At 37.6% G+C, this 27,433-nt stretch overlaps 1 protein-coding gene across 1 annotated transcript in view; it reads right to left on the reverse strand.

Annotated features, from left to right (window-relative positions):
* The window catches only part of EDIL3 (EGF like repeats and discoidin domains 3), a 191,993-nt gene that overhangs the window by 106,384 nt on the left and 58,176 nt on the right, over nt 1-27,433 (reverse strand). The window contains exon 4 of the mRNA XM_009641121.2: nt 21,285-21,413. Within this exon, the coding sequence (XP_009639416.1) occupies nt 21,285-21,413 (129 nt within the window). The remainder of the gene's footprint in view (nt 1-21,284; nt 21,414-27,433) is intronic.

Raw genomic sequence — 27,433 nt, forward strand, 5'->3', positions numbered from 1 at the left:
ACAACTTCCCAGCATATTTCATATTGTCTATACTTGATGTAGAAAACAGACTGAACCTTAAGTGCCAGATACTTTTAAAGCAATCCTCATACTCTATCCCTATGGAGCAATTAGCTATGATCAGTGCAGAAAGATGGAAGTTTTTCATTATTATCTTTGTTACTTGTATCCTACAGTGATTTTTTCCCAGTAATTTGAGAACCTTTAGTCCCATCAGTTCAAACAAATATGTCATATTTGATGAATGAGCAAAGACTAGCTCATTCTAGCATCATGTCTGATACCAGAACAGACGTTTAGTTGGAAAGATAATGAACTGAACTGTGTTAAAGAAAGGAGCATAAGTTCAACAGAATTATTTAATTTACTATTCATTATTTCATTTGAGTGAATGTGCAGATGTAGCATATTTAATTAAAAGTGGTCCTTGCAAATTGTGGTCAGATTTTTGTTCAAATTTCTTGATGTGCCAATTACAATACTAGACTTTACACCAGCTGGTGTGTTTCTTTCTTCTGAAAAACAAATATTCCCTTTTAAGCTTTGTCATATTGTGATGAATAGAAGTAAATTTGAATAGAAATTTTGAACTGCTGAGTTTATGGATTAGTTCCTTCTAAAGACAATAAAGGCTCCTGAAGAAAAGCTCTCTGTATGTTGTCAGATACAAATTGCTCACTAACTATGCAATCAACCTACCTGTGCACAAAGGATGTGCTTTTAATGTGAATTAACTAATATAAAGTAAAATCACTGTAGGTGCTTGTGATTTTTCAGATAAGCTTACGTTTTATGCCAGGTCAGATTTTGCAGTGTAGTTCAGATAACACTCTTACACACTCCGGTAACCAAAACACAGATAGCTGGGTACTACCAGAGAATTCAGAGTTCCTCGGAGAGGCACTGAATAAGACTGCTAAATACTGAGTGAAATGGGCTCCTGAAGAGGTTTAAGTGCCAGCACAGGAGAAGCCTGTATTTCTAAATAGCATCCAGGTTATCTTTAAATAAAAACAACCACCAAAAAAAAATCAAACCCCAAAACCCCACCCACCCCCCATGCCCAGTCCTCCAAGATCTCTCTACTGAAAATGGATTCTGAAATCAACGGTGGTGCAGAAGCAAGGAAACATTGACCATTTTCTGAAAATAGATTGTTCCTTGAATAATGGCTTGAAGGGCTAAGGCAGTTGATTAGGAAGTAACGGTTTCTTTTTATGTTGAAGATGATTAAATTTACATTTCCTACCTTTAAGATCAAACCATAACTACAAAGCTATTAGGCATGCTTCTGTTTGAAGCACAGTCACTGTGCAACCTGGAACCAAAGCATGCTGTCAGAAATTGGACAAGTAAGAGAGAACTTCGCTATATTACACAGTGATTTGAGAATCATCATGAGGAAGAGTTCTGGGGTTTTGTCCTTCTTTGCTGGATTATGTACTTTTGGACTAATTTTGGACCTTACCTGTTAAATACAGTCACATGTTTTCCTGAAAAATTACCCCACATGAAATGGGTATATAAATTATGTAACTGTTATAATCAAAAATTTAACTACTACTTCCACTAATTTGAGTTCCTCAGCAAGCTACTTGGTATAGACCTGACTTTTTGTAATGAAGGGAGCAATAATCTCAGTCGGTTGTTTTTGCCAATGCAGCTTGCGTTTTGGCTGCAGTTGCACACCAGTGTCTTGTTCCTGTCCCCTGCTTGCTTGTTCTTTACTTAGCCCAAATTCCTGGTTCCTGCCACCTGAACCCTTGTTTCTGATCCAGGACTACCTTTTGCAGTACAGACTTCCTGAAGTTCCCTCCTGCTGACAAGCACATTCTTTCCTTATCCTTTGACTTCATATTTGTTTCAGCTTCCCAGTCACACTTGGTCTGCTCATCTCAACTCTAAGTCATGTTTTTAATGTCTTCTATCTTGATAGAATGGTTGGCCCACCTTAGCCACAGAATCTAGGTTCAAGCGTCTATATTGGAAGTCAAGCATTGATTAGACATAATCTAGTTGTGCCTTACTAATACTGCAAATATTTTTTTCCATAATCAAGTCAATTTAGTATACAGAAAACAGGTGGGAACAGGAGCAGAAGATCAACTGGTTATAACCTCTGTATCATAACTGCCTTCTATGAAGACCCACAACTGTACACTGGATAAAGATGAAGTCACAATTTGAGAAACACACAACCTTCCCCCCAGACTCAACCCCCCCCCTTTTTTTTAACTGAAAACCAGGGAACTTAGAAACTTCCCTACCTAGTTTTATTTCAAAATAAAAGTTATTTATACCTAACAAGAGCTGGAACTTAGTCTAGGCTTTACTTGTAGTTGCTCGATGGTTCTTGACAGATTTTTTTAAAATAGATTCTCCATATTTTTTTTATTGTCTATTACATTATTACATCCTGTTATTGTTTAAACATGAGCTTCCAGGTATTCAAACTTTTCACTATTACTTTCCTAACGAATACCAGGAAAGTCAGATTATATACTCTGTTTTGTTAGTACAGATTTGCACCAATTTGTTGGTACAAATAGCCTTCTATGATGGCATGACCAGCTGGGTAGACGAGGGGAGAGCAGTGGATGTTGTCTACCTTGACTACAGCAAGGCTTTTGACACTGTCTCCCATAACATCTTCATAGGGAAGTGTGGGTTGGATGAGTGGACAGTGAAGTGGATTGGGAACTGGCTGAATGACAGAACTTAGAGGGTTCTCATTGGTGGGGCAGAGTCCAGCTGGAGGCCGGTAGTTAGTGGAGTTCCCCAGGGCTCAGTACTCGGCCCAGTCTTATTCAACTTGTTCATCACTGACCTGGATGAGGGGACAGAGTGTACCATCAGCAAGTTTGCTGATGACACAAAACTGGGACGAGTGGCTGATACGCCGAAAGGCTGCACTGCCATTCAGCGGGACCTGGACAGGCTGGAGAGTTGGGCGGAGATGAAATTCAACAAGGGCAAGAGCCGAGTGCCTCACCTGGGGAGGTTGAACCCCATGCACCAGTACAGGCTGGGGGCTGACCTGCTGGAAAGCAGCTCTGCTGAGAGGGACCTGGAGTCCTGGTGGATGACAAGCTGACCATGAGCCAGCAGTGTGCCCTTGTTGCCAAGAAGGCCAACGGTATCCTGGGGTGCATTAAGAGGAGTGTGGCCAGCAGGTCGAGGGAGGTTCTCTTCCCCCTCTACTCTGTCCTGGTGAGACCACACCTGGAGTACTGTGTCCAGTTCTGGGCTCCCCAGTTCAAGAAAAACGAGGAACTCCTAGAGAGAGTCCAGAGGAGAGCAACTAGGATGATAAAGGGGCTGGAACATCTCCCCTATGAGGAAAGGCTGAGAGAGTTGGGCTTGTTCAGCCTGGAGAAGAGAAGACTGAGAGGGGACCTCATCAATACATACAAATATCTTAAGGATGGAAGTCACAAGGACTGAGCCAGACTCTTCTCAGTGGTGCCCAGTGACAGGACAAGGGGCAATGGGCACAAACTGAGACATAAGAGGTTTCAGTTGAATATAAGGAAAAACTTCTTTACTCTGAGGGTGACGGAGCACTGGAACAGGCTGCCCAGGGGGGCTGTGGAGTCTCCTTCTCTGGAGATATTCAAAGCCCGCCTGGATGTAGTCCTGTGTAACATGCTCTAGGAGAACCTGCTTTAGCAGGGGGGTTGGACTAGATGATCTCCTGAGGTCCCTTCCAACCCTTGAGATTCTGTGATTCTGTGTTAAAGCAGAATACTTTTTTTATGAAATATTAATTAGTAAAGCTCCATTAAAAAGAATAAAATTATACCAGTTTTGTTTGGTAAAGAATCTGACTCAAGAGAATCAACAGAATTTAAAATGGGTATTTTAACAACAAGCTACTCAGTTAAATGATAAATTTGAAGGATTATGGCAATTCACAGAAGAACATATCTCCTTTAAGAGTAGGAAACTTTTGGTAAAATATTTACCAAAAATTAAAAAAACAAATTAATGAAAATATTCTTTCTCATATTCCTATGGTTTACTAAAACAATCGTAACTGCAAAGGCCTCCTACATGAGGACAACCTCATTTTTTTCTAAAAAGAGAAATTAAAAAAAAAAATAATTGTATTTAAACAGAATTAATAATCATCACCAAAAAGTTTGCTAGTACAGGTAGATCACCTTCAATTTTTGGTTAAAAGATACAGAAGTGGTAAGTAATTACCATAAAAATAATTAATTTTATTATTGGTAATTATAGATTTTAAAAAGTTTCTAACCTCTTTCTGAAGGTTTTGGCTGTAATTCATGTAGACAAAAAACAAGCTGTATCTTCAGCTATAACTGTTACTTGATTTAACCAGGATTATACAAAAAACAACCACTAATACAGTATTAGTATAACCTTGGTATGAAACATTTAAAAAGAACTGGAGCATATTCCCATGAAATTTGGGACTTTAGTATATATTATTAAATCTGAACTGGATGTATTCAATGCATATTCAACACAGGACAGACACCTGTTAAAATTCAGTGTTTTTATTGCTTTTTCCAAGCTAGTTACCTGACCACGGAAGTCTCTAAAAATGTTGTGCCAAATCACCTTTAGGAAATTTCAACTATATCACACTGAAATGATTCACTGTGCAGATATCTTTATTACCTGGTCTTCAAAAAAGAGTAGAAAACAGGTTTACACTTGAGATGGAAAAGTACAAGCCTCTTGCTCTCCACCCTTAAGAGGCAAAACATTATATTGCCACTACTATCATTATTCTATACAGAATATTCCTTCTCCTGCAAGTATTTGGTATAACATATTGTGGTAAATGTCCTCTAGAATTATCCATCACAGAGCTGCCTATTGGAATTTTTCCAGAACCATTCACTACAAATATTTCAGATAGTATTATTCTATTAAAAAGAGAGTAAGTCAGGTAAAAGAGTTATTAAAGTTGTGTTCTGAACCCAAAAGAGGTATTCTAAATAAGCAAGCCAAGGAAATAAAAATAATGTCTAGCCATAAGTCAGAACTTTTGTGTTGACTACGTGTGAATGTTTGAGATACCCTTGTAACCAGCAATATACATTGATGTCTAAACACATAAAAAAAACAATTTTGAGAAGAATTCAGTTGCTCCTATCTAGAGTTCTGTCAGAAACTGTCACTTAAGCATCCTTTCTAATATAATAGGCTTTCCTTTCAAAGCAATTCTTTGTCCTCTTAGAGGCCTCTTTAGACTAATTTATGCTTTTTTTATTATGTCTCTGTAACAAAAAGGAAAGAAAAAATAAAAAAAAAAAAGACTTCATGCTACCTGTAAACACTAATCTTTTTCCTTAGTTTGGAAAAAATTAAGTGTAATTTTCCATCTTAGTGGTTTCTGAAATAATTTTAGGTCAACTTGTTTCAAGGAAAATTGGAATATATAGCTATGATTCTGAGTTCACTTTGATTCATAAAGAAATTAGCCTTCCGAGAAACTAAAAATGAAAAGTATCTTGAAGTTTTTTTAAATGACATTTTCTTAAATTTAATGTGGCAAGTAAAATCTTTAATTTTGACAAAACAGCATTTTTATTATGACTAATTTCTTTCCCCACCCATTCATTTATCATCTTTTCCACCTATAATTTACACCTCTGTTCAAAGTAATGCTGTTTCAATGAATCAGTTGTAGCACCTATCCGTAAAATCACATTTTAAAGTAAATTAATTATCTGTAGCATTTTCCAAGCTTTCTTAATGTTCTATACTAGCCTTTCCCCTGTGCAACCCTCAACGAAAACTTCCAAATTAAATTTAAAGTTTTCAAGTCACTTATGAATACATTTCTATACAATAGTAAGTATAATCACAGTTTTCAGAATGCTAAGATTAACTGTAGAACTATTAGAAAAATACTAATAAAAATTATCAAGAAGAAGACCCAATTAAATATTTTTCAGGAAACTATTCTTCTTTTGGCACTTCCAATTAAGGCCAGAAAAAAAAAAATCCATTGAAGAATTGCTGGGAGCCTACAGGGGCAATCTCTGAACACTGCAAAGTTTATATATTACTCACAATGTACACATTTAGCATTTTAGGTGCTAAGCACATTTAACAATGTGCAGGTTTTCCAGCAAGAGAGCAAATATTAATTATTTCTGTATTTTTACACTCCAAAAGTTGTTTTCAATAGTTTTCATTAGAAACTATTGGAAAGTATGTAAAAAAATGGTGAGGTCACAGAATTAGTTTCATAAAAGTCTAATGGGAGCTTCTAGACTGAGGATAAAGGGGCCTATTGACTTCAAAAGACTTTGAGCAGGTTCTAAATAAGGTAGGGCTCTGCTTTATTTTCATCGTTTGTTGTGTATTCTTCCTATTTCTGTTTTGAAAACTCCCATAAAATAAATGAGGAAACTGACTATTGCTCTGATCATGCAATGAAATTTGAATCTGCATAGGTGCCTACTGCCTGTCTTGAAAAATTTTTATATTTTAGTTATAGCCACTAAAAAGTTATTATAAATTTCTCTGTGGAGTCACACTTTCAGGACTGCACTATGTATTTCCTGATCTTCTATTTACCTGTTTAAATGCATATTTAATGACTTTTCATCTGAGGTAATTTAAATTTAATAGAATTCTGGAATAACGTTACCAGGACCTTTCTTATTAGTTTTAAGAGAGTTGGTACTTAAAAAGTTTTTACATAAATTGAAGCAGTTTTTTAATTTTTAATTACTTTTAATGTATACTGGCATGGAAACCCTCATCCTATTAAATAACTTACCATTTAATTTTACACTCTAGAAGTATGACTTCAGGGCAACAATTCCTATCATTTCCAATGAACCTTATTAAAATAATTGGCTATTTATGTAACAAGCATTTGACAAATCATTTTAACTGTAGTTGAGAAAAAAAAAAATCTTATTAAAAAGTGAATCAACTTGTGAATCATTTTTTATTACAAGCAGTGCTCCAAAAATCTCAACTTCATGAGTAAACTTAAATTATCCAGCATTAGACTGTCACCTCTAACTGCGTTACTTGTTAAAATAGCGTAGGTGGGCTCATGGCAAGAAGTCCAATTATTTTCAAAGCAAGTTTGAACCCCGATCAGTAAATTAGCATATTTCTCTTCACATATCCCAAAATAATTGTATTCTTTCAAAATGAAGAAGTTTATGCATTTCAGAATAGACTGAGCGTAGGGATATATCTTTTTCACATGAGTACAGTTATTTCATGTGTTTCAAAAAATGTTATTAGACCAACAAGTCATGGAGGATATGATGATGGATGCTCTAAAATGACTAAAACAGATGGGTTTATTTGTTCACATGTCTGTATTTGATATACACAGGGTGAAGTGTATTCCTTTATGGTCAATCTACATACATCTTACTTAAGCTCTCATAAAAAAGTTGTCTGTGGGACTTCATTGCACCTATATTGCATAAGTGCACATAAATGTGCTGCATAAAGGTAATTTCTACTCTTTGCTAATATCTTTCAATTTCATACTCATAGCTGTTCATAAATATATGCATGTTTTACTGTTTATGAAGCTTACAGATTTAATCATGGAAATAATCTAGCACTGTAAATAGGAGAATGTGTTAGATGTTCTGGCACAGTTCTCTAACCTTTCTTCCCCTTCAGTGGGTGTAGAGTAACACATTTTACTACATTTGACATACGTGGAGTCATAGTAGATTAAGAGCAAATGTATCAATCACTTAAGAGTTATGTAGGATTAATAAATGAATGGATGGTTTAATACATGATTAACCCAATGTCAGTTATTCACTATAGCAAATCACTATGCTCATAACCATAGGTGTATCCTTAGTCCTAGAAAGATTATACATCTACTTACAGTGTATGTACACAAATGTAAGAGCAAGAGGAAAGACCTAGAGAACTACAAATCGGTCAGTCTCACCTCTGTCCCTGGAAAGGTGGTAAAGAAAGCTGTCCTGGAAAGCATTTCCCAACACATGAAGGACAAGATGATGATGCAAAGTAGTCAGCATGGACTTATGAGGAAGAAATCATTCTTGACCAAGCTGATAGCTTTCTACAATGAGGCCACTGGGTCAGTGGATGGGGGTGAGCAGTGGATGTTGTTTACCTCAGCTTCAGTAAGACTTTTAACACTATCTCCCATAACATACTCATAGGCAGGTTGACAGAATGCAGGTTAGATAAGTAGGCAGTGAGGTGGATTAAAAATGAGCTGAATGGCTAGGCCCAGAGAGTGGTGATCAGTGGCAAGAAGTCCAGTTGGAGGCAAATCAGTGGTGGTGTATCCTAGGGGTCCATACAGCAGGCAACACTGTTCAACGTCTTCATTAATATCCCAGACACTGGGATAGACTGCACGCTCCCCAACTTGGCAGATGATACAAAACTGGGAGGAATGGCTGATGCACCAAGTGGGTGTGCTGCCATCCAGAGGAACCTCAACAGGAGGGAGTAATAGGCTGAACAGGAAACTCATCAAGTTCAACAAGGCAAAGTGCAAAGTCCTGTCCCTGGGGACCAACAGCCCCAGGCACCATTACACACTGGCAAGCTTATCAGCTGGAAAGCTGCTTGGCAGAGAAGGACCTGGGGGCCTGGTGGACAAGAAGTTGACCATGAGACAGCGATGCACTCTCATGGCAAAGAAGGCCAACAATGGGCTTCATTAGCCAGAACATTGCCAGCAGGTCAAGGCAGGTGATTCTTCTTGTCTATTCAGCACTGGGGAGACACAGAATCACAGAATGGTTTGGGTTGGAAGGGACCTTCAAAGACCATTTAGTTCCAAAATCCCCTGCCATGGGCAGCAACAACTTTTACTAGAACAGGTTTCTCAAAGCCCCATCCAACCTGACCTTGAACACTCCCAAGTATGGGGCATCTGGAGTCCTGTGTCCAGTGCTGAGCTTCCTGGTAGAAAAAAGACATGGACTTTTTGGAGTCAGTCCAGCTCAGAGCCATGATACTAAGGGACTGGAGCACCTGACCTGCAAGGAGATGCTGAGAGAGTTGAGACTGCTCAGTCTGCAGAAGGGGAGGCTCGGGGAAATCTTACCCATATGTATAAATATCTGATGGGAAGGAATAAAGATAAAAGAGCCAGACTCTCTTCAGTGGCATCCACTGACCAGACAAGAGGCATCAGGCATTACTTAACATACAGAAAATCCCATCTGAACATACTTTCTTATAGTGAAAGTGGTCAAACATTGGAGAGAGGTCATGGAGTCTCCATCTGGGCAAATATTCAAAATCTGTCTGGGCATGGTCCTGGGCAACCTGGTCTGTTTCACACTTATTGAGGATGGGGCTTGGATTAGGTGATCTCCAGGGGTCCCTTCCAACCTAAACAATTCTGTGATTCTGTGATATATGCATATGGTATATATGTCACATATATAGTATGTATTATCTGTGGCAAATACACTTACTTGCTAGCCACTTATCAATCATTTTATCTTTTGGACTATGGTAATATCCTTGTCTCCTCTGCAGAGGTGAAAAGGAAGACCACATCTCTCTCCCCATAAAAGATGCCAAATGTGTATGAAGTAGTTTCCTCACATCACCAATGACTGTCTAGTACAGGAAGGGAAATATTTATTGCAGTGACTTCTGTTACCATCTGAGTGACAGCTCTATTATCTCGGGGCACATACACCCCAGTTGTTCTTCACGACTTACAGAAAGTTGTATGTCTTGCACTAAAAACATCTCTCAGAACTGGAACTTGTATTTATGGCAGCTGGCCCAGGCAATGTCACCTTTGCTCGATGATCACATTGAGTAAGACTTACCTAATAGGTTTATGCATTTTCCACAACTATGTTTTGCAGCTAAAGAACTGCCTTCCAGTCTATACATATAATATATACTATAACTTAGAGCCACGGGTGGTACAATCCCTGTAATAGGTCTTTATTTTTGCTGAGAAATGGGAATAGGTTTTCTCTCTGTTAGAGTTCTGAAATAAAGAAGTCACAAACAAAACTGTAAACTCTCAATTTTATATTCAGGCAAAAACTCTTTTCACCTTTTACTTTTTTGTCATTTTGGCATATGTCTCCTGCAGTGTTGCTCTAAAGGTCCCTTAGATATTAAGTATGACTGACAAAGAATATAGAATAATTTCTCTCTAGCAATGAAAACTACTAGTATTGGAAGAGAATACTGCTTTCAAATAAACTCTAAAAACTATATGAGAGTAATGATTGTATGCATAAACAGCTCTGCTACATACATGAAAGGATCACATAGAACACATTTTCAGAACCAGGTGCCTTACTGACTTGTGTTGAGGATAAAATGAAATCTGATGAGATTACAAAACTTATCTACTATTTGCAGGTAAATAGCAATTTATATTCTTTTTTATGGTGTAGTGCATACACATCTGGACCATGCAATGTCAATTCACCAAGCCAACACCTTGTTGTAATGGCCTGTTCCTGAATCCTATCATTTTCGCTCATTCATAGGCAAGCACAGATCGCAGAAGTCCTTCTGAGATGATAAGCAACTACTGATGGTGAGAATCACAGAAGCTCAGTGCACTTGGGCAGAAAAGTGTCACAGTAAGAACTAATGAGCTCCTCTGGAAAGCCTTAGGAGTCTCTTTGCTTTTATTAACAGCAGTCACCAGAAGGGGTGTATCAGTTTCAGTATTATATCTAATCTGTCTGAAATGGGAGAGCTGCCAGTTCAACCTTTCACGTCCCTCTGCATGTTCCAGTCTCCCCACTCCTCTAGGACCTAGCAGCTGGGTGGCTACATTCAGTGATCTGATCCCACTGAAAATCCCTTCTTGAGGTTACGCTGTATGCTTCCAGACAAGCCTGGTGAGATGATTCAGACTGAAATCTGATGGGGATACATTCTCAGGGAAGATGGGCACCATCACTTTTGGCAGTATCAGGTGATCACACTAGAGGATTAAATAAAATTCAGGCCAGATCATGACACTGCAGAAAACCAAGTGCCTCTTGTGATGTCAGACATTAACAAGCCATAAGAAAAGGAAGACAAACAATTTATTCATTGTTTTCACTGTACTTGGTGAAAAACATAGGCATAGACAGGTTAAGGCTACATTTGTAAGTAGTCTAGTCTTACAGAATTATGGTTGTTGAGTGAAGTGATTAGAGCTGAGGACACAAGGTCTGAATGTCCCTGCACATATCTCGGGGATGTTTTCTCTGTACAAGTTTGCGGTTGTCTGGATGGTCGGATTGCCCATTTACACACTGGAATGTTCTATGTCAATTCCCAGTGTGTACACAAGGAATTTTACACTACCAGACTATTTTCTTTTAGATTATTTTCATCTCAAAGGGATCCAGTTCTTGTGCTCTGAGATGGCTGTCACATGAAGCAAAGCACAGTAAGTAGAGACGATCAAGAGATTTTTAAAAATGCACTCTGATTCAAACTAAAACTCTCATCCAGATGCCCTACAGAAATAATTGTATGTTATTTAACACATCAGAATAAATGCAAGCTAGAAGAATATCCCAGGTATTCATATGCAAATGTGACAGCACCATGAGTTTTGCTTGAGATATTTTATGAATACAAAGGGATTACATTTGTAATGCAGATTGCTATATACTATTAGACTATTACCTCATTATATTGAGCTTCAAGTCCAAGTACTGTTTTTTCAAGTTTTGCATACACAGGTAACCACTCTGGCGCTGTATCCTCTCCCTCTGTATACCACTTACGTACAAATAAACCCACCGATCTCAAAAGTGTATCCACATGAATAAATACTACTTATAATTTCAAAAGAGCAGCTAGCGTACTGAATATATTTCTGGATCTTCCTTCTAAAAAGTTCTTTGGCTTCTTCAAACTGTTCACTGAGTCCTGTAGTATAAAAACAACACCTGATGACTAATTTTTTTCCTTTCTTTAATTTTTAGAAAATTTGCCATGTGAATTGTTCAAGTTCCAAACATTACAGCCAGCCATATAATTTTCAACTAGTTCAATGAACAATGGAAATACTAATATTCTATCTAGTAATAGGGAACTGCACAGCCATATGCCAGCATGAGTTCCTAACACAAATACAATATTTTAATTCTGCATCCTTGACACACCTACACACACAGATGGTTGAGCACAGTAGTTCTTACAGCAGCAGAACAATAAAAAGAAAAAACAAGAGAAGGATCTAAATTACAAAACTAATCTCTTTTTCTAACAGCTGCTTCCTACACAGATGGATCAGACTGTGCCACTGTGTGACAAAATTCTAAATGATAAGTTTTGTCTCATTAAATAATGAGATTTCATTTCAAGATTTGATTTATCTTCATTATCTTCCTCACAGAAATGTGCTGGTATATCTGTAATGAACCTGTGAGTGCAACAAAGACTGAAAGGAATCCTTCCTTTAAACCTGCGGTGTGGCTGTGTTGATCCTAAGCTATCAAAATGGCTGAAATTATCTTATAATTTCCTGTGTGTACCTAAATGAGCATAAAAAGTGGTGAGAAGGAACAGATAACAGATGCTTTGTTAGCTCGTTTTCCTGTGCTCTTCCGCTAGCCATCCATAATTCTATTGTGGTTCATTGATTGTTCTCTTGTATGGGATTGAGTGCACCTTCAGCAAGTCTGCAGATGACACCAAGCTGAGTGGTGCAGTTGATACGTTTGAGAGAAGGGATGCCAACCTGAGGGACCTGGACGGGTTGAAGGAGTGAGCCAATGTGAACCTCATGAAGTTCAGCACGGCCAAGTGCAAGGTCCTGCACCTGGGTTGGAGCAATCCCAAATATCGGTAAACACTGGAGGATGAGTGGCTTGAAAGCAGCCCTGCAGAGAAGGATTGGGGACACTGTTGGATGAAAAACTGGGCATGAGTCTGTAATGTGCACTTGCAGACCAGAAAATCAGCCGTATTCTTGGCTACAATAAAAAAAAAACCAACCCACGTGGTCAGCAGGTCAAGGGAGGTGATTCTCCCCCTCCACTTTTGTGATACCCTGCCTGGAGGATTACATCCAGCTCTGGGGTCCCCAGTACAAGAAAGACATGGACCTCTCAGAATGGGTCCTTCTCCATAGGAGGGCTAGGAGAATAGTCAGAGGGCTAGAACACTCTCCTAGGAAGAAAGGCTGAGTGAGTTGGGGCTGTTCAGCCTGAAGAAGAGAAGGCTGCGGAGAGAGCTTATTGTAGCCTTTCAATATATAAAGGGGGCTTAAGAAAGACAGAGAGAGACCCTTTACCAGGGCCTGTAGTGACAGGACAAGGGGCAATGGTTTTAAATTGAAAAAGTGTAGATTTAGATTAGATATTGGGTAGAATTTTTTTACAATGAGGGTGGTGAGGCACTGGTATGGGTTGCCCAGAGATGTTGTGGATCCCTAGAAGTATTCACGGTCAGGTTGGATGGGCTTTGAGGAACCTGATCTAGTGAAAGATGTCCCCGCCCATGACAGGGGGTGGACTAGATGATCTTCAGAGGTCCTTTCAACCCAAACCATTCTATGATTCTACCATCTGTATCATCTATTGGGTCAGAGTAGCAAATATTAACACATTCAACAATAATACTTCTGTACTGATGTAACAATGTGATTAACATACTGTCTTAAGAGTTTCTTCTTGATGCATTTTCTTGAAGAAAAGTTGTGTAAGTGACAATTTGGGAACAGCTCAATGTTACTAGTCACTTAGCATCTCAAGGCTGTGTCAAACTCGTGTTCAAAGCTTTAAGAAAAGGTCTTATGGCCATAGAGAAAGCCAAGGTATTGAAGTCAATAACAAGCATTCTTTGACTGTTAGAAAGATGGAGTCGTATAAAGAGATAGAAAGCAGGCTCGTTCACAAAGTGTATTGCTTGTCAAACTGACAAACGCAAAGGTAAAAGTTTACAATAACTGAAATCAGTTAGGATCAGTAACGCTATTTAAAGGACCACACTCACAAACAAGGTGAGCTTACGTTTTCCAATTGGTGTTATTCCATTTAAAGTCTGTTCTCCTTTGCATAGTCATTCCTATGCCAAATCCTTGCTAAGGCAGCATTGAGAGCATTCAGCTAAGACTGAACAAAAAGAAAATGGACAATTGTCACACTTCTGGAGAGCTGCCACAACCAGAATATTGAATTTGGGAAATGAAATACAGAAAGCAAAGCAGTAAGAAATGCTTATTTTCTCAACTCAAGTCTTGAAAAGGGAAGGAAAGAATAGCATTTAGATATTACAAAATAACCTTTTCCAGTGAAGAAAACAATCCTGTACCACTTTTTGTAACAGAATTGAAATGAACATGTATTTTTTGGTAAGTATGAAAGGGAACCCAAAAAAGGAGAACATGAAAGAATAAAATGACATTGAGGTCCTAGATAATAGCTTTTGGTTGTTTGAATGCATAATCGTGAAGAAAACTGAAAATATTTATATACTAGATACTGCATGGAATAATGCAGTATTAAGTGATAAAGAATTAGAGTAACACACCAAGGGATACTGAATTAATTATTGCTGCTCTTATCCAAAAAACCTTCTGTTGATGAAAACTGAAGTTTGAATGATGAGTGTGTCATCATGCCTTTATCTGAAATACCCTATCTCTTTACGTATGAGACACTACATGTAAGAAATATAAACTCCAAACTCTGGTATGATAGCTTAAGGAAAAAAACAACCCATGAAAGTAGGAATGGAAGACACCAGATGAATCATAGTCTCCAGTTCCCTGTCTGTTACTGAAGAACCTCATATAACTCCTGAAACTACTCATTATTTTCTTACAATACTTATCTGTTACAAAATGATTGCAATGGCATAATCCATATATTCTTCCACATTCACATTTCACAAACGATGTAAGACCATTTACACACTGCCTTCCAAAAAGCAGTCTAGTTATTTAACATCTAAAAGGGAATCTTTGTGAGGTTTTTTTGTAAAAGTGTCTTTATGCAGCATTAGCAAGACTCATGGCTAGTATTTTTCTGTAATGTATTCAGGAATATAAACAGTTATTCTCATTCTGAGGAAACCCACTGAAAAGGCATATTATAATACTTATGTTATAAAAGAATGTGTGATATTGGCATCACAATGAGATAACTATTATAGAATTTAAAGAGATAATTTTTAATTCAGTATTTATTATTAATTCAAATACAAAGAGGAATTTGTATGTGCAAAATATCTCCATATGTTATCTTTTTAATGCAGAACATGAACAAATTTAATTTATTTGACAATCAAACAGCAGTTCATGTATTTTTGGAACATTAATTTCTTTCCAAAGTAAAATAATACTAATCTTTTAACCTAAGTGACTTTTATGCCATAGAAACACGCATCTTCTTAAAAGTACCATTCATTGTATAGTTCAGTCCATGTACAGGTGATAAGAAATCCACCCCTCTGTTCAATATCACAATAAAACACAAAAGCAATTGAGAAGATCTGTTTCCTCCCACAATGACATCTTATGAAAGAAACTTCGGCATCAAAGAAGGCAGCTTAATAAAAGCCATAGCTCAACATCCAGCTCCGGTTAAAATAGGCAAAATCAAAAAGAAACTTCCCACAAAATACTGCATAAAGAATATAGGAAGTACAGTAAGGATCTTCTACCAAATAAACAGTACAGCTTTGTCTTCAGTATAGGTTGCTGTTGCAAATGGGTCTTGAGAAGGCCACAGGGAAAACGTTTAAATGTCCTGGAAAAACTCTCATGTGAAACAGAAAAGGAAACAATTTGAACTGTGCATAGGAAAAAATAAGAGGAAATATGACAAATGTATGAAAAATAATAAGCGGCATACAGAAGGCACTCAAAAGCTGCTTTTCTTCTAGTCTTATAATACACAAAGAAACATTTAAAGATGCTGAAAGACAGCAGGTTTGAAATTGAAAAGGGATTTTTTTCAACATACAGCATAATTAGACTATGAAAATGAATGCATCAGGAAGTTGTTAAGGTCAGTAATTCAACAAGAAAAAAAAGCTATTCTAAGTGTGTATGACTGAGAAGAATAAACAGTGCTATATAAGCAAATGCTACCAAGAATGAAACAAAATTGGAGGGGATAATATACTTCCTACCTGGGATTTTAAGCCAATCTCTGGCTATTAACAGAATGAAACAAAATCTTCAAGTAGGGGGCAAGTTATCCCCCTTCTTTTCATGGTGGGGGTGCCCCCTCCTGTGAAGCATCCAGTGTTGGTTCATTACCTGAGATTTAATATTATTATCTGAACAGCAACTATTTGTCCAGCATTTTCATCTGTCATATGAAGAGTGATTAGTGAGGTTGATAAGGGTTTGACAACAGATGCTAGTTCATGAATAGCAGCAGGCCTTTTTCAAAAAGAGCTGGAACAATCTTGGAAGATTGACTTTCTTCTTGAAGTTCGTGGTTAAAGAAAATGGAATTACCATGCACCCAATGATTACATGCTTCTTTCTGGTGAATGACAAAGCAATGTATTTACATAGCTTTCAGTCAAAGTGATCCCAAAGGAACAAAATTATTTGCTGCTGTTATGAATGAGCATCACCGCCACAGAGTAGACCCGAGTCTTCCTGGGCATGAGTTATTTTCAGGAATTTTAAGTGTTTTAAGTTACTGTCTGGAAGAGCTGCTTTCTCAGTGTAGTAAGACCATGGGGGGACTTGCCTTGCCTCCAGGTAGTTCTTGCAAACAACTCCTCTCTGCTTGTCACTAGACACTGTTGATAGCACAGTTGAAAGCCATACAGTAACAACATGACAAACCGTAACCTGAACAGGGGTTGGGAAGAGTCTTCGTACCAAGCAGGTAAGTAAACGCCTCTTAAATAAATCAGAGGAATATTTAAAGAACATATTGTTCTTGGGTATTACCACAAAAATTTTCCCAGGTTTCTACCTGAGGTAGGCTTTCCTATCCAAACATTGCTTAGTTTATGAGCCCTGAAATGGGAAACTTTGTTTCCTTTTTTGCTACTGGGGGATCAGGATCTTTTCAGACAACCATTGAAAATTAATATCTGTTCTGCAATAAATCTAGAATATACAATTAGTGAAATTGCTAATGATCTCTTTTATAATTTACATATTAATTATTTATGTGGATAAAAGGTCAAGGAATCTCGGAAATTTTGGCAGGATGTTTGTTGATGAGAATGACAGAATACTAGCTTTGGGAATGTATCTTCACTGCAAAATCCATCACCTAGCTTAATTGATTTAGCAGCAGAATATTACACATGAAAGAAATCCAAGATAAAAAACCTTGTACAAGAGAAGTATAATGTGCTTTTTGGAAATCTTAACAGTTTAGATGAAGATACTATCTTGCAATGAGGTCATTTTAATTTACTTTTTTACGATGGAAATACTTTGACAGACTTAATTGATTTACAGTGAGTGTAGAATTGAATTGCTAAACTTTATGAAGCAGAGGAATTTGTATCAAAGGAACTTTGTGAATTGAGCTAAAGGGTTATCACATAAAAGAGTTATATTAAGTCCACCACTGAAAGTCCCATACTTCTTCCTGATCACAGAAACCTCCTCCACTGCTTCTCATGGCTGACATCCTCAGAGATCCTCTGAACACCTATAAATTGTATATGATTTATTATTACATCTTAAGTCATATTACCTGGAAAGGGCTGAATTTCTTTCTCCTCCAAAGAATAACCATTCACATAAACTTGTCTTATCTCAAATCACTTTAGCTGCCTCCTTGGGTTTTAGTCTCCCCGCAGTGAATCTGCAGGGTTAGGTTAAAGGTTGGACTCGATGATCTTAAAGGTCTTTTCCAACCAAAGCGATTCTATGATTCTATGATTCTATGCATCACCCATGTGAGAGCTCTACTTTATTCTGAAGTTGGTATAAATATACTTTGCTGATTATCAGGGTAATTAGCTAACTGCTACATACCTGAATATTTTTAAAAGGATACTGGGGACCCAGCAAACAACTCTGGTGAATCACTCCATAATGCACTACTGTATGTTTTTTTTTATGAATTCAGTAACAGATGATATTTTCCAGATAACACATGTTAAGCATGTATTTTGCTTGATGAAAATTTGTGGTGTTATTCACTTAATTGCATCCTTAAAAAAGGTCACCTCTTTGACATTTAATGGAAGGGGAAGCATTGTGTGTCATATGTTGTCTACATGACTGGTCTCATAATAGAGCATGCCTGAAAATGTTAGGCCACATGATGATGTTTTCACATGAGCTCCTCCATATGACTGGACATGAATGGCACACAGAAGCAGCCTGCCTGTACCCTCACTTACAGCAGTCCTGGGAATGAAGGTACAGCCACTCATCTTTCCACTGTCCAATGACTTTTACTTCATTTACCAAGTGTCAGACATGTAAAATGCAAGCAAGTATGAGGAACAAGGGCAGCAACTACAAAGTACTGCACTCACAATTTAGCCCAGGTACAATTTTAAGCTGGTATAACTCTTGAGTTACAGCTAGACATAATCCTACCTGCTCTCCTGGTCTTGAGCTCCTGGCTCTATGGTTTAAAGACTGGCAACAACTATCCTTTGCCATCACGATTACACTATGTACTCAGTCCCCCATCTTGACTGACTGCTCTAATGATATGACCATTAAAACAAAAGGAAGTCAGTATGACTGCTGCTGGCAGTCAGCTCCACTAGACAGCCATCCCCAGAATCAGGGCTAGACAGAACAGATCCCAAAGGAGTGGATAATATCCAACATTTCCATGTTCCCAGTGGAAGAGATAGACACATAACTAGTGGGACTGCTTACGTTACCTACACAATTAACTGAGAGTGTGGCCAAAGGTAATGAAATTGAATATCCATATTCAGGTGGAGACACTTTCCATTGAGTATATAAGGGACATAATCATAGAATGATTTGGGTTGGAAGGGACCCCTAGAGGTCATCTAGTCCAACCCCCCCACAGTGAGCAGGGACACTTTTAACCAGATCAGGTTGCTCACAACCAACCTGGCCTTGAATGTTTCCAGGGATGGGGCCTCCACTACCTCTCTGGGCAACCTGTTCCAGTGTTTCACCACCCTCAGTGTAAAGAATTTCTTCCTTAGATCCAGTCTAAACCTACCCTGGTTTAGTTTAAAACCATTACCCCTTGTCTTGTCACTGCTGGCCCTACTAAAAAGATTGTCCCCATCTTTCCCATAGGTCTCCTTTAGGTACTGAAAGGCCGCAATCAGCTCTGCCCGCAGCCTTCTCTTCTCCAGGCTGAACAAGCCCAACTCTCCCAGCCTGGCCTCATAGGAGAGGGGCTCCAGCCCTCGGATCATTTTTGTAGCCCTCCTTTGGACCTGCTCCAACAGGTCCATGTCCTTCTTGTGCTGAGGGCTCCAGAGCTGGACGCAGGGCTCCAGGTGAGGTCTCACCAGAGCGGAGCAGAGGGGCAGAATCACCTCCCTCGATGCTGGCCACGCTTCTCCTTATGCAGCCCAGAGTATAGTTGGCCTTCTGGGCTGCCAGTGCACATTGCCAGCTCATGTCCAGCTTTTCGTCCATCAGTATCCCCAAGTCCCTCTCGGCAGCACTGCTCTCAATCCCTTCATCCTCAGCCTGTCTTGATACCAGGAGTTGCTCTGACCCAGGTGCAGAACCTTGCACTTGGCCTTGTTGAACCTCATAAGGTTCACACAGGCCCACCTCCCCAGCTTGTCCAGGTCTCTTCGGATGACATCCTGTCCCTGTGGCGTATCAACTGCACCACTCAGCTTGGTGTCATCTGCAAACTTGCTGAGGGTGCACTCAATCTCACTCTCTATGTCATTGTTGAATACATTAAACAGCACTGGTCCCAGTATGGACCCCTGAGGGACACCACTTGTCACCAGTCTCCATATGGACATCAAGCCATTGACCACTACCCTCTGGATAGTGACCATCCAACCAATTCCTTATCCACCGAACAGTCCACCCATCAAATCCATAGCTCTCCAATTTAGAGAGAAGGATGTTGTGGGGGACTGTGTCAAAGGCTGTATGGAACATAAGCCATTATTTCAGCTGGACTGTATCGGTTCCTGAAACATAAAATTATCGACAAGTATCTAAATTGAGCACTTAATTAACGTAGACTGGATTCAGTGCTTATTTAGTCTGATTTGAATGAGTGGATTTGTCTTTTATGTGCGAATGGAACTGGATTCTTGACTGTTTGTTTGAGTTTTTAACCTTCTAACTGAGTAACAGCTGGCTTCCAAATGCATCAATAACGTGCGATTTTAAGAACCATGCTGTGTTTTATTGCACAAAATAAAACAGAAATTTGGCACACGAGTTTCTCCTTAGGCAAGCACTTGTTCTAAATGAGTTTTATATATGAAAAAAACCCAGCTTCTATTTAAGTGACAAATAGATAACACAGATTACGTTTATAGGTTAGAACATGATCCAGCACTTGCAGATGAACATTCATAGCTCTTACTAATTGGCTTTGATTACATAGAACTTCTGATTACATTAACTGGAGAACCACGTACCTGCAATTTTCAGTATGAGCACAAAAACTGAAACACTTATTTACTTCTTAAAATTTTTGGTTGGTGAAGTGCAGATCTTACTATATAATCCCCCCATGAGATACTATTGAAATCTCAAGGTGTTTTTTTCCATATGGCTACTTGTCAATTCCGTAACTACACATTCTAAGACTAGGATACCAACCTGCTGTTCCCAATCTGATCTGAAACCAGGAAAAACTCTTCAAACAAATTATAATGATTGAAAGAGGTCCAGATATTGTATTTTAAACAGGATTAAACGTACATTTGATTTAAGTCTGGAACTTCTACCCTTGAATATAAGTATTGTGAGTCAAAACATTTCTTCGCAATTCATATATGCATAGTTGAAGAAAGATCCAGAAGACATATTTATTCACAAACTTCTTTTCAGTTATTCTTTCCACTTTCGTCCACCATTAATCAAAACAAAACTATAAACAATTCCAAGATAATAAGAGAACCCTACTATTTCAAGTATGCTTTTGCACAAAATCCATACTAAATGTGGTTATCTTTCCTTACCATGCTCTAGAATATGCGTAGCAAATTATGCACTGTTGTGTCAAGTAAGTTGGAAGCAAGGTCACTTTCTGAAGGTAGTAGTAGTAGTAGTATTCAATATTATTAGTTTGGTCATAATATAAAGGCCAAAGACTGATACACTTCAGAAAACCAGATCTGATATTAATCCTCAACACTGCAAGCAATAAAAATGCTCCTATCTACAAATACAATAAAAGTTACCATGCGGAACTTACTGTGCTGGCAGTGAATCCCATTAAATCCCTCTGGACATTTACAAACATATCCTATGAATGTGTCGCCTCGGTATGCTTCACTAATTTCACATATCCCACCATTATGACATGGATTAGGAAGGCAGGGTCCTGAGAGAGGGGAAAAAAAAAAGAGAAGTATATATACATACATAATAACAACCATAATAATTTCAGTCATTTATATGCATTCATTGAAGAAAAAAAATCCCTTATGTAGACCTTCATATTCCACTAATGCAGTAAAATATACCCTTCACTTAGTTCAGACAACTTGCCAGCACAGATTTTTATGAACAAGAAAAAATATGAAGCATTAATCATAACATTATTTTTTAATGTAAGAGAAGACAGGAGACAGAGAAGCTAAATCTTGCTCTCCTATTAAAGATAACAGGCATTCTAAGTTTTATACCACTGAGGAAGTATGTATTAATCAAATGTGCCTATCATGTACAGAGTGACATGTACCATATCCCTGAATAATCACTACATGTCAAGTTAGTAGTTTGAGGAGATCTTTGCTATGGCTTTGGGTGACTTTCTGAATACGTGACTATCTGGGCCAGCAGTGAGCAGCTACTCAATCAACTATTCCTTTTCTATTGAGTGCCTTTTTAGTATATCCACTTCAAGCTGATTTCCAAAAGGTCTTCTCACTGTTTTGTTTTTTCCCCAACTAACCACAGGATGCTGGGATATGTAAAATTTCAGCAGAGAGATCTATTTTTTTAGGCTTGCAATGACTATACATACCTTTAAATAATAGCGTCTTTTGAACTGAGATCTAAAGTTTATTCATTTAACAGCATGTGTTAAAAGCCTTTTATGTCTTCTTACCTTACTAATACTACCTGTAATATACCTCCTACCAGAAGAAAACACTTCAGCATTTTGATTAATTTTTTTTCCAATCTCACTTTAAAGAACTGGTAGTCACTGACTGGAAAGCCTCATGTGCAAGTTTGTGTGTGAAAAGATTTGCGAATTCAATATAAAGTATGTTATTTGCAACCTTTGCCATGTACACAGAAAGGTTTTAATCTTTGCTTATTGAAATGCAATGTCATAATTATTCACCCACTTAAAATGGCATTAAAAAAAACAAACAGAGAAGAACTTCTTTTCACAGCATAATTTACTGGCAATCAGCACTGGGAATTGAATGATTTAAACTTAAAAGAGCTGTAAATTTAATGTTTCTGAGGGTCTGCCTATTAATTTGTTTTCAGTTACAAACCCAAGGTTTGACAGATGTTCACAAGCAACAGAATTCATTCAGAACACCGCATGAGTGAAAACTGTGCTCTCTAAGAAAGTATTTATCTGCAAAATATAAAAATTAACAGAATGACAAGGATGTCAGAACTCACTCCCCAGTTATAATTGCCTGGATGTTTATAGCAATTTGAGAAACTATCCATGTACACATTTCTAGTACAACTTACGTCATCAGCCTATTCCAGGACACAACCCTGCAGAAGTTACACTTGTGTGCATCATTAAACATGGGATATGTCTCACTGAACTCAACAAATAAAATACATGAATATATAGCAGCTTATTCTAAATGCAATTAGTAGTAAAAAAAGGCAAAAATCATGAGGATGAAAAGCAGGCTGGCTGTTGCCTTCCTTGCCTTTCCCCATCCATATTCTGCATTAGACGTAAAATGTAATGGTACCCTACATTCTTGATTCCAGACAGCATATATCACTCCTTTAACACGTCAAGGAAGGCTCACAGCTTTCACGTATCACAGCTTCTGTTCATATTATTTCTACTCTGTAATATTTTGGGAAGAAACACATTTAATAATTTGCACTTTTGGTCTCCCAGTGAATATGAGCTGTGGTTTTTTTTTCATGTCTCTATCATAGTGCTGCAGTTCGGGGAGTACCAGCAGGTAGCCTCATATGTTAAATATTTCTATGCAAGCGGATCTCTAATCTTCCAAGAACAATAAATCTTTTAATAATTACTTTCTCATTTTGCTTGCTGCTTTCTCCATATGGCTTGTTAAGCACACGTTCAGCATACTTTCATTGATTTTCTTTAGATTTTGCATTTTCTCAGATCAGTCCAAAGTACAAAGGCTTAAAAGGCCATCTGAGGTGCACAGTAATAAATATACTGGTGCATGCCAGTATTTCTAACTAATCTTAGCCTTCTATAATGCCCTCCTACTGCCACTCCCACCTCCCCATCCCCCCAATATCAACACTTTTTTTGGCTCATTATAGTTTTTGTTTGGTCATAGACACATAACAGCAGTATTTTCAATCTAAATGTTGAGTAATTATGCTTTTTTTGTTGTTGTTAATAGAAACTGGTAGTTCAAAAATTATTTTCAGAGCAATGAAACATCCTAATTAAATACACTGAAACCAGTAAATAACAATCATCTAATTTTCACTAGTTAACATTAATTTTCTAAAAAGGACATGGGTTAGACTCATCTGAGTTCTAAAAGAGTGAATGATTCAAACTTTAAAAAGCCTATGTCATCATACATTGTTTCTCCTAATCCTCTAGAGGACAATACTCTTAGTTCACACAACTTCAGGATATTTAAATTGCATGAAACTTCAAGCACATAATTCCTTTTTTTTTTTTACTGAGTCTACAGGATCCCTGATGCAAGCTATGCAGGTTTAGCTGTCTTGAAGGAACTGGGCCCTAATACTGCCATCATTCTATTTAAGCATCAAAAATAGTATGTAAGATGTAGGCACTGCTGCCAGATGATGAGGTCCCAACTTCCATAGGGATATATAGGCTTTTAAATAACATTGTATTGAATGCTGGATAATTAATTCCCTGACATTCTGACTAATATTCCTGGTTACTCAGATCTATAGCAGCAAGTTCAAAACCATCCTTCTTTACCAAAAAAAAAAAACCCCGAATTTGTCAACTAATTTTCAAAAAAGCGGACTTCTGGGATTTGTTTTTTGAAATCAATAGCACTGTAATACTTTTGCATATAATCTTTAACTGGCTTCCAACACAAAGAGAACAACAACATTTGATCAATATTAATGAGCAGTGGAATTCAATGGTATGCTTTCCAGGCATTTTTATCCATGTTCATATAAAATAATGTCAACAAGATTAATTGTACACTCAGAGTAATAGATCTATTCACTTTGCTGCTCTTTTGAGTCCTTCTTTGTGCAGTTCCAGTGGTATTAGCCAACATAATAAGTATAGTCCAAAATACATCATTCTGTTGCTCAATTGAAATCCCATGCTGTTTTTGAAAAAATACTGAAAGTTAACTTAGAGCACAGCAGATTTTAAATTTTTTAGATGCTCTTACTAAAATCTCTGAGATTTTATAGATGGACAAAGCAAACAAATGCATCCTAAGTAGAGTTGTAAAGACGCTCAAGGCAGAACCATGTTATCTGTTTTCTTCTTTGATGAGTACGGTCAAAATTTCATAAAAATAAAATCTTGTATAAGGCAATACTGAAGTAGTAATTACATATTTGAAAGAAACCATTAGTTTGTCTACAGCAAGAAAAGCCAGGAAAGCAAGGAAAGCATCATTTCACCAGTAAGATTAACTTTTTTACAATGATAATATATACAGAGTGAATTAGTCTGTTTGGGAAAACTGTTACTTCATTTTGTCTTGTAGGATATTCAAGTTCTTTTGAAGTAATAGGAAGAAGTGTCCAAATACTTTTCTACATTTTTTCCCCTGATAGCCTGGAGGAAATGTATTTTTTAGAATACCTAGTCTTATTTTGGGCTGCCTTTTTTTTTTCTTTTTTTTTTTTTTGCATATTCTATTTTTGAGAAAGAAACAAATAAACAAAAAAAGTCTAGAAACATTGACAATTGTAAAAGACATTTAAAGATGTGGATGTGATTGTTCTCATTTCAATTGTTTAGTTTTACTACGGACTGCCTGTATCTATATGAGCAAGCTACACAACGCAATGGGAAGGGATCTGCAGAGTAAGAGGGCTGATGCTGAGGACTTGATGCTCACAGTGTCAATCCTTAGAAGGGGGTAGTGGAGTTACTCTGGTGGTAGACTAACCCTAGTCTCTGTCAAGGCTTTTCATCTGCTTAGGTTGGTATCTGTACGTGTGAGGTAAGACACTAATTACTGAATCCTCTAAGTGTCCACCATGCATTAGAATTTAAGAAAAAAAATGAAAATTATTATGTTTCCAGTGAATTGCTCACGAAGCACTGCAACCCTCCCACTCCTCACCCAGCTGAGGACAGCAAGAGCTGTGCATGAGTTAATCTGGAGTACCAGCGTAAACTTCATCAGGAACAGCCAGAGAGCTCTCTGGAAGGCCAGGCTGTGCAGATGGTCAGCGACACAATGAAGACATGCAAGATTTTGCACAACGCACTGAGGTGCATTATCAAGACATCTGCAGATGCTATGCCAGATATTTTTCTGATAAATCTTTACCTGGGACTTAAAAATGTGACAAAGGCCAACTTTAAAGTACAATGGCTAAGGGTGGAGTTGTGTAGCATTAGCTTAGCAAAATCAAACAAGTCAGAAAGTAGTTGAAAGAGCAGCCCTAAAGGAAGGAAAAAAATAACCAATGGTCCCCCAGTGACCCTTTCTCTTACCACTTCCCAATTCATCTGTAAAACAAGACATTTGTCATGCTTCCACCAAACAGCATAAGCGTTTTTTGCCAAATACAAAATCTGCTGCTGCTTTGGTGGGAAAGACATTCAAAAATACCAGGTAGTTACATGTGAAGCAGTTAAACAAGAACTCTACATCAGTCACGTTTTCCTCAAAGTCTGATTCCCCATTCTCAGTAGTGGGCTTGCTGCTGCACTAGAACAGGAAGACGATCAAAAATCAAACCCCATCATTTCTTATTAAGACAAGATTAAATGAGGAATATGAAAAGTGTAAAGAGAAAAAAGGAGAAAAATATACTCTAATGGAGTGACACACTCCAAATAATCACATTTTTAAAAAGTAGAATTAAAGGCAGTGCAATATAAATGTTAACACTTTTGATGGTATCTATCTATCCATCTTCCCTTCACGTAGAAATAATGCAACTTTAATGAAAAATACTAAATTAGATATTGACCTTGATATACATCAAGATGAAGATACTGTTAGCTGCAAAGCTAATTGCTTCATTTATTTTGTGGAATATCACTGAAGTAGGACTAATAGATAATGTTAGTCTTATGATATAGTAAGCTCCAAATCCCATCAAAACAAATATTGGAGTTATCATCAAACTAATAGAAAGTATCAAATGATTTTATATTTCATTGTAAAAAAAAAAAAAAACTCTCCAGCTGCTTGCCTTCATACCACTAGCTTTTCTTAAGTCCTCTTGGCTCAACATGAATGGCAGTCAAATAGCATTTTTCCCCCCTCTGATAAACTGAAGTCTTCATCAGAGATCTCTCACACAGTTTTAACACCAGTAGTTTGAAGTCTTCCCCCCACCTCTGTTTTGATAATGCTTTAAATGTTCCCTCTGCCAAAGCAAAGTATTCAAAATAAACTGTGACAGAGCTTACTTAGCAAGAGCTCTTATATTTCGAAATGAGTATGTGTAAAAGAAGCCAGTGGCACATATGACTTCTTTCATCTTTATGAGAAGAGAATAATTAATCTCCTTGCTACTGGAGCTAGTAGAAGCTTCCCATGATGAAGTAGTTAAGGATTATCACACTGAATTAGACTCAGTGTCCAAGTAATCCAACACCGTGTCCCTGCTGCTCATCAGTTCCTGCAACCTGAGAAGAAAGCTGAAGAATCCTGCAGTGGGAATAATTAAAAATCTGCATTAGATATCTTACAAATATCTGAGGTGAGCTTAATCTCTTAATCTTTATATTTGACATTCTTTTCTAATATGTATGTTTTCTCCATACAGTTAAAACTTATGTTTATACCACCTATGTATGCACAAATGAGAGACCACCTCTTTTTTAGAAGTACATTGACCTTTTTCTTTCCTCGTCATCCTTTTAAAAATTCAGTTAAATGACTTTTGAAAGGTGTGCCCCTTCAAATGTGAGCTTAAAGATTTCAAAGTTCAGCAGACACAAATCCAAAATATAAAATAATCCTATTCGAAAGAGACCGTCTTCCACAGAGACACACAAATGAG

The sequence above is a fragment of the Egretta garzetta genome, unplaced genomic scaffold (genome assembly GCF_000687185.1).
Source record: "Egretta garzetta isolate BGI_Z169 unplaced genomic scaffold, ASM68718v1 scaffold136, whole genome shotgun sequence".
Classification (NCBI taxonomy): domain Eukaryota; kingdom Metazoa; phylum Chordata; class Aves; order Pelecaniformes; family Ardeidae; genus Egretta; species Egretta garzetta.